Genomic DNA, 15,941 nt, shown 5'->3' on the forward strand with positions numbered 1-15,941 from the left:
CCCCCCCCCCCCCCCCCCCCCGCTTCAGGCTGGAGCGAAGAGAGGCCGCTTCTCCTTGCTCCAGCCCAACTGCCCTGCGCTCAACCCATGGTGGCTGCACCTACCTCCAGCTGTGCTGGAGCAAGCTTCCCGGGCTCAGCGCAGGGCAGCCAGGGTGGAGCGAAGAGAAGCGGATTCTCTTCGCTCCAGCCCGAGGGGGGGCTGAGCACAGGGCAGCCGGGCTGGAGCGAGGAGAAGTGGCTTCTCTTCACTGCAGCCCGGCTGCCATGCGGTCAGCCCAGGAAGCTTGTTCCAGCACAGCTGCAGGTAGGTGCAGCCTCCCTGAGCTGAGTGCAGGGCAGCTGGGCTGGAGCGAAGAGAAGTGGCTGCCTGGCCAGCTGGCTGTGGCTTTCAGCCCGGAGGAGGCTGAACCGCGCTCCAGCTGATCGGGCGGATTCTTCTCTGAGCCTGCCCACGTGGAGTGTGGTATACCCTGGCTGAGCGCCATGGCCAGGTGACCTGGCAGCGATGGCGCTCAGCCAAGGTGCCCCACGCTCCACGTGGGCAGGCACAGAGGAGAAGCCGCCTGCTCAGCTGGAGCGCAGGGCAGCCTCTTTCAGCTCAAAGCGGCAGCTACCTGGCCAGGGTGTTGCAGCTCTCCTGACCTCCCAGCTTCCACCATTCCGCAGCTACTCACCTGTGTTGTTGCTCAGTGAGTAGCTGCTGCTCAAATGAAGAAATCAAATATAAATTGACTGCGCAGGCATGCAGTTCAGAGAGGGCTCAAGATCTACTCTTAGAGCCCCTGAGATATACCGGTAGATCGCGATCTACCAGTTGGTGACCACAGCCTTAGGGTATGTCTAGACTATATGCCTCTGCCGACTAAGGCATGTAAATTAGACATATCAACATAGTCAATGAAGCGGTGATTTAAATATCCCCCGCTTCATTAAATAAAAATGGCTGCCGCGTTGTGCCAGCTCAGCTGTTTGTTGGCACGAAGCGGCAGTCAAGATGGGGATCGGTCGGCAAGGAAAGCCTTTGCTGACCGATCCTGTAAACCTCATCAATTGTAATGCTGGTGCTAAGGAGGTTAATTGAGTGGGCTGGCAGTACCCCCGTATGTAACTTTTGATGTGAATGAGGTGTTAAATGTAAGGAAGGCTGGTTTTATAATGGGCCATCCAGTTAATATCTTTGTTCAGGCCCAGAGAAACAGTGTCAAATTTGCATATGAAGGTCAATTCCACACTCTCTCTGTAGTTGACTTGTGAAATTCCTTTGTAGAACAATGGCTACTTTTAAATCCACGTTTGAGTGTCTAGGCAGGTTAAAATGTTCCCTTACAGATTTATGTATGTCACCATTTCTGATATCTGATTTGTATCCATTTATCCGTTGTCCTAGAGACTGTCCAGTTTGGCCAATGTACATGGCAGTGATTCATTGCTCACCTTTGATGGCATATGTCACATTAAGGGATGTGCAGTTATATGAGCCTCTAATGTTGTGGCTTATGTGATTAGGTCCTATGATGGTGTCATTTGTATAGATGTGCAGACAAAGTTAGCAACAGAGTTTATTGCAGGGGTAGGTTCGTGGGTGAGTGTATTTCAGGTGTGATGTGTGGCTGCTGGAAAGAATTTGCTTCAGATTGGGGGTTGTTTATAGGCAAGGACTGGCCTCTCTCCCAAGGACTGTGAGAGTTAAGGATCGTTTTCCAGGATAAGTTGCAGATTATCAATGATGCGCTGCAAGGGTTTAAACTGGAGGCTATTTGTCATGACTAGTGTTCTGCTATTTTCCTTGTTGAGCCTTCTTAAAGAAGCAGATTCCTGGTACTCATCTGGCTCTGTCAATCTGTTTCTTCTCTTCTTTAGGTGGGTATTTAAGTTTTAAGAATGCCTGATAAAGATCTTGCTGAAACAAAAGACAGGACTATGTAGCACTTTAAAGACTAACAAGATGGTTTATTAGGTGATGAGCTTTCGTGGGCCAGACCCACTTCCTCAGATCAATATGTGGAAGAAAATCGGCACAACCATATATACCAAAGTGATACAATCAAAAAAATGAACACATGTAAAATTTGATTTGTCAATTTCACAACAGAGTGGGGCTGAGGGGGTAAGGTTAGTGTCTGCGAGGTAATGACATAGGGGTGATAATTGGGGAAGCTAACTTTGTTTTTCTTCATTTAAATCATTGTTCTTAGGTGGGGTTGGGGATGAGGGGCTCAGTATGCAGGTTCCCTGGGAAGAGAGGACAACCCCAGCCCTCTCTAATCACAGCAGCGTGGCACAGCTGTGGGAGGAGTGAATGTCCCTCCTCTTGGGCCCAAACAGACATGCAGATAAACACACACACAAACTCTGAAATATATAGCAGACAGTTGTTCCTTTCTCACCCCTGACTCCTGCCGGCCCGATGCAGTTGAGCTGTCCCAGTCTCTGGCCCCTTGCTGCCCCCCTGTGGTCATTCATAAGCAGGGCTCGCCAAGCTGCGGCAAACCCCGCTCGCCAGCCGCGCGGTTCAGCATGCTGCGCACGTGCGGACTGCGCTGCGCATGCACTGATTGTGCTGCGGTGCCATGCCGGGCTATAATCTACTTTCCCGTGGCGAGTAGATCACCTAAATTGTCAAGCCCTGTTCATAAGTATAAATATCCTTCCTACCACACCCCTTCCTTTCCATTTTATGAGAAACAATAGAGCCCCAGCCTTGACGGTACAGCTGCCCCCAGAGGTCACTCTGCAATATAGCTCTCTCCTGCAGGTTCATTGCCCCCATTAGTCACTCTCAGTATAGCATCCCTCCTCTCTGTGCCCTTCCCCTTCTGTGTTATGGAGAACAGTCCCATTCACAGCACTTCCCATTGTCTTGGGACAGCCAAACCTGACCTTGCTTTAAGTTAGGATAAAAGGAAGTGGCATACAAATGTGATGGTCCTAGCTCTTACCATTTAGAGCCACTGTTTTAGATAACCGCAGACAGGAGAGGAAAAAGTACCTTGTCCTGATTGTCTCCCTGAGCTCCTAAACTTAAGGGATGTGTCTAGACTGGCAAGTTTTTCTGCAAAATCATCTGCTTTTGCGGAAAAACTTGCCAGCTGTCTACACTAGCTGCTTGAATTTCCGGAAAAGCACTGACGATCTCATGTAAGATCATCAGTGCTTTTCCGGAAATACTATGCTGCTCCCGTTCGGGCAAAAGTCTTATTCCGAAAGACTTTTGTGCAAAAGGGCCAGGGTAGACAGCACAGTACTGTTTTCCGCAAAAAAGCCCCGATCACGAAAATGGCGATCGGGTTTTTTTTTTGCGGAAAACCGCGTCTAGATTGGCCACGGACGCTTTTCCGCAAAAAGTGCTTTTGCGGAAAAGCATCCTGCCAATCTAGACGCGCTTTTCCGAAAATGCTTTTAGCGGAAAATTTCCGTTAAAAGCATTTTCGGAAAATCATGCCAGTGTAGACGTAGCCAAGTTGAATATTGCCAGAGGGATGGATTGGAGTTTCTGTGTGTAAGCAGTTTTGTCCTGGAAAGACTCTTAATAAACAGGAGAACAGAAAAGCTTATAGGCTACATCTAGACTGGCATGATTTTCCGAAAATGCTTTTAACAGAAAAGTTTTCCATTAAAAGCATTTTCGGAACAGAGCGTCTAGATTGGCACTTTTTGCAGAAAAGCGTCCGTGGCCAATCTAGATGCACTTTTCCACAAAAAAGCCCTGATCGCCATTTTCGCGATCGGGCTTTTTTGAGGAAAACAAATCTCAGCTGTCTACACTGGCCCTTTTGCGCAAAACTTTTGTGGAAAAGGACATTTGCACGAATGGGAGCAGCAAAGGATTCCGCAAAAAGCACTGATTTCTTTCAGTAGGAAGTCGGTGCTTTTGCGGAAATTCAAGCGGCCAGTGTAGACAGCTGGCAAGTTTTTCCGGAAAAACTGGCCAGTCTAGACATAGCCATATTGTTTTATTACTTTTTTAAAATCTCAAGACAAACTGTTAAAAGCACACCAAAACATATTTTTAAATTAGCCAATTAAAAAAAAATCCAAAGTTGCCATTCTCCTATTAAAGAGAAATTATTCCTTACTCAAGGCTTTTTTAAACAAATTACATAGCCTCCAATCCTACAAGTGACTTAATGTGAGTGAGTTCCTGTGCCAATGTAATCTCACTGACATCAGTGGGATCCACAAAGGCACAAGTATCTGTCAGGCACGGTCATCTGCAAGATCAGGGCCTTAAGTGAAATGTTATGAAAACCCTCTACCTACAGAAACTAAAAACTAAAGATGATGGCCATCCTGAGAACTATTAATGAAAACACAGTTTTCTTCCAGAGCCTAGATTCCAGATAGTGGAGCCTTACTGATTCACACTGAGGGCCCAGCATCTATTGAGGGTTACAACATTTTCACATTTCCTAAATAAGCAATCAAAACATACAAAGCAATTTGTGAGTTCATTGCATCAGCTGTGACATCTTTTTAATTATTTTAAGATATTTCAGAGGACTACATGTGTCATACAGGGTAGGGTGTGAACTAGGGATGTAATAGTGTAGTCAATTAACCAATAAGCAAAAGCTTATAGGTTAATGTTATAGACTACATGCATTCCCCCCTCCCCCTGCAGTAAATTTTTTAGCAGGCTGGCCAGCAGCCTGGCTCAGTCCTGGGTCATGCCGGGTCCGGGACCTACCCCCACTGCAGTTCTGCATTTAAAGTGTATTAAGAGCTAGGAGGCAGGCAGCCTCCTAGCGCTGGGTCCTGTGAGGGGAGCTGGTTTTTAAATTGGCTCCCCTCACAGACCAGCTCCCACCTGGCACCCTGTGTTGCTGCCTCTGACAGGCGCTGCAGCACAGAGTAGCAGGGGGCTCCTCCAGAGTGAGGCTGAAATGCACTGGCTGCCAGCCTCGCCCCTGGGGACTATAGAATAGTTGACTACTAACTGATAAGAATTAGTGAGGTTACTCAACTATTACATTAACCAATATTTAACATCCCTGATGTGAACATCATGGAGACACAGAGCAGTACAAACCAACATGAGAATGCTCTTCCCATGATGCAATTTCTCCTCCGGCCTCCTAACATCTTGGTCACCAACCAGTCGATCACGAGGCGTTCGGGCCCCTCCATTTTCCCCCCACCCCTGAGAAGCCCCACTACCTACCTCCAGCGTAGTGCCGGCTTCCTGCAGGGTGGACGGAAGTCTTGCCTGCAGCTTCACGCCACTTCCAGGGGTTCCGGAAGTGCGCTGGCTGCTCCCCTCCCACAGATCTGTGGCGTCCTTGGCGCGCTGCGGGAGGTGGCGTTGGCCCCGGAGGAGGAGTGCAGCAGTTTCCCTGCATCGGAGGGGTGAGTCGAGCACAGGGGTTGGCCCTGGGGTTTGGCCCCGGGGCAGGCGCGCGTGGGGGTTTAGCTGCGCTGCAGGAGGCAAGCGCCGGACCCGGAGGAGGCACGCGCCCGCTTCCCTTCGAGGGTGGGGGAGAATCCTGGGAGGAGGCGGGTGCAGTGGACTCTCTGTCCCCACTGCCCCCCTGTTCCCTCTCCCCTCTCTCCACTCCCCTGTTCCCTCTCCCCACCCTCAGAAACCTGTTCCCACTGGCACCCTGTCCCCAGCCTTAGAAACCTGTCCCCACTGGCACCCTGTCCCCAGCCTTAGAAACCTGTCCCCACTGGCACCCTATCTCCTGCCCTCCTGGCACCTTGTTCCCTCTCCCCACGCCCCAGCCTCAGAAACCTGTCCCCACTGGCACCCTGTCCCCTGCCTTCCTGGCACACTGTCCCCTCTCCCCTGTCCCTAGCCCCTTTCCCCAGCCCTCAGCTCCCTGTTCCCTCTCCCCACTCCCCAGCCTCAGAAACCTGTCCCCATTCGGTCACCCCATATTCCTCTTTCCACGAGGAAGAAGGGGGCTTCCAAAAGAAGGGGTTTTCTGACATTTGTTCCAGTCTAGACAGGCCAAATGTTGGAAAAACGTCTTCCTACAGAAGAATTGGGGGAAAAAGCAGCAGTATAAGGGTTGGGGATAGCAAGTGATGGAGAGGAGGAGAATAGAGAGGGCGGGGCTTCAAGGAAGGGGCGAGTTGTAGATCTTGGCTTATTCTGTCATTTAAAAAGTGATCTTGGGTGTAAAAAGGTTGGAGACCACTGTCCTAACAGGACACTGCTCCCCTCTGTTCTTACACCTTTCCTGAGAAATGGGAGGGGGCCACTAGCACTTTTGCAAAATTCATCAGGCTTGTCAATTAGGGAAATGAGAAGCACTGAAGCAGCAACATTCCAATATTATGAGAAGTGGGTGAGGAGGGAATTCTACCAGCCTGTAGGCAGGATGAGAGTAGATCACACTTTAGTCTACGGCTATGTCTAGACTGGCATGATTTTCCGCAAATGCTTTTAACGGAAAAGTTTTCTGTTAAAAGCATTTTTCGGAACAGAGCATCTAGATTGGCACGGATGCTTATCCACTTATTGCGGAAAAGCGTCCGTACCAATTTAGACGCGCTTTTGCACAAAAAAGGCCCGATCGCCATTTTTGCGATCGGGGCTTTTTTGCGCAAAACAAATCTGAGCTGTCTACACTGGCCCTTTTGCACAAAAGCTTTATGCAAAAGGAACTTTTGCCCAAACGGGAGCAGCATAATATTTCCGCAAGAACACTGACAATCTTACATGAGATGTCAGTGTTCTTGCGGAAATTCAAGCAGACAGTGTAGACAGCTGGCAAGTTTTTCCACAAAAGCAGCTGAAAAACTGGGGGAGGGGGGGCCGCACATGCGCCAGGAGCACAGGGGCAGAGCCAGCCATGTGTCGGAGCGCAGGAAAGGCTCTAGCCGGCCCTGGAAATAGGAGGTCACTCTCCCCTGCACCTCTCCTACAGCAACACAAGGGAGGGGTCACTCTCCCCTGCACCCCTCCCACAGCAACACAAGGGGGGGGTCACTCTCCCCTGCACCCCTCCCACAGCAACACAAGGGGGGGTCACTCTCCCCAGCACTCCCTCCCACAGCAACACAAGGGGGGGTCCCTTTCCCCAGCACCCCCTCCCACAGCAACACAAGGGGGGGTCCCTTTCCCCAGCACCCCCTCCCACAGCAACACAAGGGGGGGGTCCCTTTCCCCAGCACTCCCTCCCACAGCAACACAATGGGGGGGTCACTCTCCCCAGCACTCCCTCCCACAGCAACACAAGGGGGGGTCACTCTCCCCAGCACCCCCTCCCACACCAACACAAGGGGGGTCACTCTCCCCAGCACCCCCTCCCACACCAACACAAGGGGGGTCACTCTCCCCAGCACCCCTCCCACAGCAACACAAGGGGGGGTCACTCTCCCCAGCACCCCCTCCCACAGCAACACAAGGGGGGTCACTCTCCCCAGCAAGCCCCTCCCACAGCAACACAAGGGGGGGTCACTCTCCCCAGTACCCCTCCCACAGCAACACAAGGGGGGGTCACTCTCCCCAGCACCCCTCCCACAGCAACACAAGGGGGGTCACTCTCCCCAGCAAGCCCCTCCCACAGCAACACAAGGGGGGGTCACTCTCCCCAGCACCCCTCCCACAGCAACACAAGGGGGGGTCACTCTCCCCAGCACCCCCTCCCACAGCAACACAAGGGGGGGTCACTCTCCCCAGCACCCCTCCCACAGCAACACAAGGGGGGGTCACTCTCCCCAGCACCCCTCCCACAGCAACACAAGGGGGGGTCACTCTCCCCAGCACCCCTCCCACAGCAACACAAGGGGGGGTCACTCTCCCCAGCACCCCTCCCACAGCAACACAAGGGGGGTCACTCTCCCCAGCAAGCCCCTCCCACAGCAACACAAGGGGGGGGTCACTCTCCCCAGCACCCCTCCCACAGCAACACAAGGGGGGGGTCACTCTCCCCAGCAAGCCCCTCCCACAGCAACACAAGGGGGGGTCACTCTCCCCAGCGCCCCTCCCCCCTGGCAACCCGGGACGTCGGAGACATAGGGAGCGAGAACTCATCTTCTCGCGAGAACCTTTGCACGCCGGCGCGAGTTTTCAGGCGCTTGCCTGTTGCCCTGGAAACGCAGGGAGGCGGAGGCGCGCGTCTCCCCCCGGGGAGGGGGAGGGGCGGTTGTACGGTAGCGCTGCCCCGCCCCCAGGGAAAATCACCCGCCCTTTTGCCGGGGGGGGGGGGCCCTGAGTAGCGCCCATCCTCAGAGGCTGCTGCCTGCGCCTGGGCCCGGGGCTGTCCGTGCCCGCAGGGGAAGGGGCGAGGCTGGGCCGCTGCCTGCGGGGGAGCCGGGCTGGGGCAGTTACCCCCCCCCCGCAAGCCCCGGCAGAGAAGTGGGGGCGGGTCTCCCAGGCGGCCGAGGGCCGCACAGTCAAGTTCTTCAGCCCCTCTCGGCGCTTTGTTTCCCGTGGACCTACCGGGTGACTGGGGCGGGGGCTGCATGTTCCAAGGCTGCCGAGCCGGCCGCTCCCCCCAGTCACAGAGTCCTAGACCCGGAGAGCTGGAAGAGCCTTGCAGGGAATTCTCGTCTGGACGCTCCACGGTTTGTGAGAAAAAGAAAAAGCAGATTTTCTGTCCCGCGCTCGGTGTCTGCAAGAACCTTTCATTTGGCAGATGAAGAACTAACCACGGTATTTACCTTAGGAGTCTACAAACAATGAGTCCTTCGTCCTCACCCTCTGGGAGAAACCCACTGAACCAGGGGCGCTCAATATTGTCTAGCACAGGGTTCTCAAACTTTGTGATACCACAACCCCCTAAAATGAATTCGTGTGACCCCACCCTGACTGCTTGGCTTTATACTTTCAGCGGACAGCATTTTCTGACAACAAATTGAAGCTGTTCTATTCCAGTAACAAAAACACTTGTGAAACCAAAAGATACGTCACTTTCATACTTTCTTGATTTAGGCCTATTTTTATCAGCAATATTGGTAGATTTTTCATCAGCTTTTCGCTTGCTTTACCACACAGAAAAACCTTTCCGTTGTAAGGCTAAAATTGCTGGGGAAAGAACAGATTAGGAACTATATAGAAAAGCTAAACATACACAAATCCATGGGCCCAGATTTAATGCATCCGAGGGTACTGAAGGAGTTGGCAATTATCATTGCAGAGCCTTTGGACATTATTTTTGAAAACTCATGGAGATCGGGAAAGATCCCAGATGATTGGAAAAAGGCAAATATAGTGCCCATCTTTAAAAAATAGAAGGACGATCCAGGGTACTACAGACTCATTAGCCTTACCTCAGTTCCTGGAAAAATCATGGAAGGGATCCTCCAGGAATCCATTTTGAAGCACTTGGAAGAGGGGAAAGTGATCAGGAATAGTCAACATGGATTCATGAAGGGCAAGTCATGCCTGACCAATCTGATTAGCTTCTATGATGACGTAACTGGCTCTGTGGATATGGAGAAGTCAGTGGATGTGATATACATTGACTTTAGCAAAGCTTTTGATATGGTCTCCTACAATATTAGGAAGAGCATTACCAGCAGATCTAGAGAAGTGATTATTCCCCTTTATTCAGCTCTGGTGAGGCCACATCTGGAATATTGTGTCCAGTTCTGAGCCCCCCACTATAGAAAGGATGTGGACGCATTGGAAAGGGTCTCGCGGAGGGCAACCAAAATGGTTAGGGGACTGGAGCACATAACCTAAGAGGAGAAACTGAGGGATTTGGGCTTGTTTAGTCTGCAGAAGCGAAGAGTGAGGGGGGATTTGATAGCAGCCTTTAACTTCCTGAAGGGCGGTTCCAAAGAGGATGGAGAAAGGCTGTTCTCAGTAGTGACGGGATGGCAGAACAAGGAGCAATGGTCTCAAGTTATAATGGGGGAGGTCTAGGTTGGATGTTAGGAAAAACTATTTCACTGGGAGGGTGCTGAAGCATTGGAAAGGGTTGACTAGAGAAGTGGTGGAATCTCCATCCCTAGAGGTTTTTAAGTCTCGGCTTGACAAAGCCCTGGCTGGGTTGATCTAGTTGGGATTGGTCCTGTCTTGGGCAGGGGGCTGGACTTGATGACCTCCTGAGGTCTCTTTCTGCTTTATGATATGTGAGAAAAAGTTATAGAGCTTTACCAATTGTTTGTATATTTCAGTGTGGCCAGCCCGTGGCTCACAAGCTACATGCTGCGCTTTCATTAAAAAATTGTGGCTCCTGATGGTATTGCTCAGGCCGGCTTCTCTGCACAAGACTGCTCTCAGCGGGGCCGCTCTGAGCCGCGTTCCAGTGTGTGCTCGCAGCCCACCACTCTGCTTGCAGCCCCTCCCACTCCGCGCATGGCGTCCCAGCCAGTGCTTGCTCAAGGCCGGCCACTCAGCGCATGCACCCTAGCACCTGGAAGAAGACACACGTGGCGGTAGGCCTTAGGTTAGAGCGGGGCAGGGGGGGATCAGGTTGGAGTGGGGAGGCAGGGGGCTGGCTCTGGGGGAGGGGAGGGAAAGGGATGGGGGGATTGGGTGAGGGGGGAGTAGGCATTAGCTCCAAGTGCTCTGGAAGTGTGCAGCTGTCATGGGGAGCGAGGAGCAGAGCGCACGCTTCCTGAGCAGTTGGAGCTGGCACAGTCTTGGAACTCCCCCTCCCCACAGGCAGGAAGTAAGTTGCTGGTGTGCCACAGACCTAGATGTTCAGGAAATGTGCCGGCAGTCTGGGGGAAGGGAAGCAGTGCACATGCTTACTGAGACCCCAGACTTGCTGTACAGCTGTAGGATCCCCAGCTACTGGCTCCAGATGTCTCTGTCCCTTCCACCTAGCCAGACCCCTTCCATGAGTCCCTGCCCCCCGCACCAGCACCTTACTCCAGCACCCTATTCCCTGCCCCCACCAGCACAGTTGGGGCTTCGGGGCTTTTGAAGGGGTTGTTTTTTAGCATCTCACTTGTGTGGCCCTGACTAACTTTTCTGAAGGGTCAGTGACCCCTGACTCAAAACAGGTGCCCTGCCCCTTTCATAAATAAAGACAACACTGAAACATCTTGTGTTTGACATAATATTTTATTTAAGAATGAAGCCTGGCTAACAAGCCCCTAATTGGGGCCAAGCCCCACACCCACACCTGCACCCACACCCAGACCCCAAACCTGAGTCCATCATACACTGGAACCCCCTGTCCTGAGCCTCTCATATCCACAAACTCCTGCACCCCCACATCTCAAGTCTTCTGCCACAACACTCGTGCACCATCCACACACTGCAAATCTGTGTCCTGAGCCCATCATACTCCCAGCCTCCAAGCCCTGAGCCCATCATGCCCCTCAACCCAAACTCCTGCACCCTCACATCCACAAGCCTGCAGCTTGCTCAGCATAATAATCAAATATAATAATAAATAATAATAATAATAATAAAATAAAAATCCAACCCTCCACCTGACCCCAACACTGCAGCCTGGAGTCCCCTCCCTGAGCCTTTTCTGCTTTCTCCTGCACCCAAATTCCCTCCCAGAACTTGCACCTCTCACCTCTTCCCACACCCAAATCCCTTATTCCCCCTCCAGAGCCCACATTGCCTCCTTCAAACCAGTGAGAGTGGCTCTTGTTCGAAAATGTTATTTTTATCATTATATTTTGTATACTATATATATCTGCATAACTTTAAATGAATTGCAGATATATGGGGCAGCTGGGACACGTAGCTTTTAAAGGGAGCAGCTTTTTTTTTTTTTTTTTTTGGCTCAACAACTGTCCCCCCAGAGTACCGGCACCTACATAGACAGATGTATAAAAATAAATGTATAATACATGGCTCTTATCACTCTATCCACTGCTGTTTTGGCCTCTTGGTCTCCAATGGGTTGACCACCTCTGGTATATTCTCATCAATCAAGGAAACCTGCAATATCAGTTAGGTTAGTTTGAACTAAGATAGTGGCGGGCAACCTGTGGCCCATCAGGTTAATCTGATTACAGGCCACGACATATTTTGCTAGCATTGACTATGCACACCGCTCCTGTAGCATTCAGTGGCAGTCCTTCTCTGTTCCTGGCCAATAGGAGCTGTGATGTGTGGTGCCTGCAAATGATCAACATCAGCAAAATATCTTGCGGATAGCAATCAGATTACTTTGGGCCACATGTGGCCTGAAGGCTGCCCACCACTGCACTAAGACTGGTCAGAGAAGAGTTTCATTTATTTCTGATTGCAGCATGGTTCTTTGGTACAGCAAGAAACCTCCTTTTCCTGAGGATCTGTGGCTTACCCATATTGTCATCCCACACGTATTCTGGGGAAAGTATTTTAGTTGGTTTGTGGTAAATAAAATACTTGTTTAAGTGACTCTCTTCTTGCCATATTGCCTCAATTCCATTGTCTTTGTCCACCATGATGGCTTCATGGCATTTCTTGGTCAGCTTGTAAACCTCCTTTACTGTTCCTCCAAAAAATGCTGCAGCATAGTAAAAGTCACCCTCATCATGGGGCACATAAGCTTGAGAAGCAGGTCGACGTTCATAGGTGAAAGACTGACGCTCTGAACCGTAGAATCCTGGGTGTAGTGTGCCAAACAAGTCGCTCAGGATTTCTACTCCAACTTGGTCATTAAACCTCATGTCTATATCAACAGACACAAGGTAGTCAACCTCATTAATGAACTGCTTCTGTGAGAAGTTGTGGATCATTTCCATGCGTCGCAAAACAATTTCTTGCCACCTCGAGTAGTTTTGGATTTGCAAAACTACTACGTTCCTTCCTTCTTTGAGCTCAACTTTAGGAACTTCTTGTGGTCTGTCTGTGAAAATGTAATAGTTCACTTTATATCCAACCATAAAATACGTCTCTGCAGTTTCTAAAAGATTCTTGAGGAACACGACATACCTACCAAAAAAAAAAAAAAAAAAAGAAATTATAAGAAATAAAAGGCATGGTGGGAGAAGACTGGAAAAAGGGGCAGAGCTGTACAGCATCATGAAGATGAGGATAAAAATTCTGAATTTAATGTGGAAAAAGATAAGAGGCGGAGAAAGGACTGACAGGGCTGGTGACACGGCTGGACTAACTAGAAGGATCTAGGATTTAGCTGTTGTTATTGCGGGGAGGGGAGAGGAAGATGAACCAATTAAAAGCACTTGGTGATTATCAAAGCTGTGTAAATGTTTGTTGTTTTCTCCTATGGAAAAAATCCAGTTTCTATAAGATTTCTATTAAGAAGTAACAAATCACTGTGACACCACCTAACAGGCTTTGTTGCAAGCAGGAATTGATAATGCTCATGCACTTAAAAAATAACTTTTATATTTTAATCAGAAACAATGTTTTAAAAAATATTTGGTGCGAGTTTCCTGGTGAGGATTACTTCCTTCCAAACCCTGGTGATAATCAACCTTCATCTCTTGAGCCACATTCAGCTCTTCAAGGCATTGTACATGACTCTGATGGAGTCTGTGCTACAGGAGCGAGTGAGGTCTTAGATACTGTGCTGATTACATGAGTGCTCTGCCCATGAATACATGTGGAAGTGCCAAGAAATGAAGCACAGACACCATGGCGCTCTATCCTTCCCAACAGCCAGGAAGGGAGTCTACCTGAGAAAAATGAAGAGCTGACATGTACCCTGTCTGTATCTGAACCAAGTGTTACAAGAACTCCCCACCATGTAGCCAGTACTGAGCCAAGATCTCTGGCAGTGATTTGACATCAATGGCTGGGAAACAGCCAGGGCACTAGGACCACCAGCACTCAGAAGCCTTATCCTGCTTTTATACTGGAGAGAGCCAGCAAAGGAACCTCTAAAACATCCATCAAACCCCCTCAAGGGCCAGGTGAGGCATCACTATCTTCCAGAATTCAACTCACACCCAATAGGAGCTTTACAGTTACACTGCAAATATCCAAGCCCCCTTCATTTGACTATGTGAGAGATGAACATGAGAGTTGTACGCTGTAGCTCTTAGAAATTAACATCAACCTCATTTGTTGCCCCTTTAGAACCCAGTAGTAGTGAATGAGAAACATCCTTCCGGTTATTGTTCTTGTTTGGTTCCTTTTTATACTGTAAACAGATATACAGCAGAGTGAAGAATGGAATTGTTTATTCACAGTCATTTCCAATGCAGTTACTAGCCACATGCAGTTTGGATGTGCCAGAAGACCTTTCTGCAACATATTTAGCCTTGCTTGAAGAAACTGATTTCTGATTCAAAGCTAAGCGTTTTTAAGTTAGCGCTTTTCTCATTACAAGAAAATGTAAAGGTGCACCAGGAATCATTTAGCAACCCTCCCTATAAAACAAAGGGTACTAATATGCTACTTATACCCACGATATTATTGGGAAGAGATTCTAATTCATATTGAATCAGGGGTAGTTACAAACCATTGTGCCAGCATCATATATAGGGGTGTTACATTGCTTGGGGTTTTGTCTTTCTAAGTCCTGTCTGCATGTAATCATTATCAATCCTATTAAACTTTTTACAAGGGTGGGAAAGTTAGCTCCAGTATCCTGGACAAATTCAATCCTCATTTCTATCATTCAAGCTTCCCAAATTGGCCCTGTATTTTCAAAATGATCTGGTATTCTTTGCTTTCTGTCCTAAGGTGTCGTGTCTCATTGATGTACAACATTGAAAAGGTGCTGTATCTAATTGGTGGCCCAATCAGCCTGGCATATATTTATATATATAGTTGAGATTGGTCCTGCCTTAGGCAGGGGGCTGGACTGGACAACCTCCTGAGTCTCTTACAGCTCTATGATTCTATGATTCTGTGGCTGATTCAGCACAGGTACAAAAACCTACTTGTCCATGCTTAACAGGATGATAGTGGAAAAATAATCGTGGTATTTTACTATACTTTGCTCTGGAGTCCTTTTGTAAAACAGGACGGATAAAGATAACAAAGTTTCTGTTCATCTCTAAGTGCTTAGAAAAAACTGAGGGAGTGGCGGAAATTGGCTGGCAATAGAGCTTGTTAAATGCTGTCTGAAAAGGAAGTTACTCACCTTGTGCAGTATCCTCTGTTCTTCGAAGTGTGTTTCCCTGTGGGTGCTCAACTTATGCTGACAGGGATCCCTGGAGCTGCAGATCGGAGCTTTTTTCTAATCAGTTGCTAGTCGGGCCACACATATACAGCGTGTGTCTTGAGCTGCCAGCAATTTGATCTCCTCCCCTCAGTTCCTCGTCCACCACAGAGCAGACGTTCTCTGAATAGCGGGGAGGAAGGGAGGGTCGTGGAGCAGCCATGGGGGGACACACCTCGAAGAACAGATGTTACTGCACAAATTGAGTAACTCCGTTTTCTTCTTTGGGTGACGTCCCCATAGGTGCTTCACGTATGGTGATTACCAAGCAGTGTCCTGAGTGGTTGGTGGGACTTGGAGTTACTGCGTAATGACAGTGAATAAAACCGCTGTAGCCACCATTGTATCATTCGCCAACTGAACCATTATCACGTAACACTTTGAGAATGTGTGTTCTGAAGACCATGTAGCTGCCCAGGAAATGTCTTGTAAGGACATTTTTGAAGAATGCCATGGATGCTGCCATTGCCCGAGTTAGAATGGGCTCTTGTTAAAGCTGGCAAGGGTTTTCCGGATAGTGAATGGCATTGAAGGATTCAAGTCGCTATCAATTTTGAAATTCGCTGGGTCGATATGGGAATGCCCTTTGAAAGGCCAGACATAGCAATAAAGAGTCGTGAGGTTTCGCGAAATTCCCGAGTTCTGTCAATGTAGTAGGCCAAAGCCCTTCATACAACCAATATATGTAGCATTGCCTCCTTGGGAGAAGCATGAGATTTCAGGAAGAATGCAGGCAGAACAACAGGTTCATTGATGTAGAAAATCATGCTGACTTTTGGAAGAAACACAGGATGCAGCCTCAAAATCCCTTTCTCCGTACTAAACACTATATAGGGCGGGCCCTCCATTAGCACGCCTATTTCACTGACTCTCCTCATGGAAGTTATGGCTTCAAGAAAGAGAACTTTCATGGTAAGTAGAGGCAGAGCACATGAGAACGTTGGCTCTAAGAGGG

At 49.4% G+C, this 15,941-nt stretch overlaps 1 protein-coding gene across 3 annotated transcripts in view; it reads right to left on the reverse strand.

The window, feature by feature from the left end:
* Positions 1-11,509: 11,509 nt before the first annotated feature.
* LOC102449345 (histo-blood group ABO system transferase-like) overlaps positions 11,510-15,941 on the reverse strand; it is a 44,701-nt gene continuing 40,269 nt past the window's right edge. For all 3 annotated transcript variants that reach the window (XM_075905352.1, XM_075905353.1, XM_075905354.1), the window contains one exon: positions 11,510-12,786. In XM_075905352.1, coding sequence (XP_075761467.1) covers positions 12,099-12,786 — 688 coding nt within the window. In that variant the 3' untranslated portion in view covers positions 11,510-12,098. The remainder of the gene's footprint in view (positions 12,787-15,941) is intronic.

Source organism: Pelodiscus sinensis, chromosome 22, assembly GCF_049634645.1.
Source record: "Pelodiscus sinensis isolate JC-2024 chromosome 22, ASM4963464v1, whole genome shotgun sequence".
Lineage (NCBI taxonomy): Eukaryota > Metazoa > Chordata > Testudines > Trionychidae > Pelodiscus > Pelodiscus sinensis.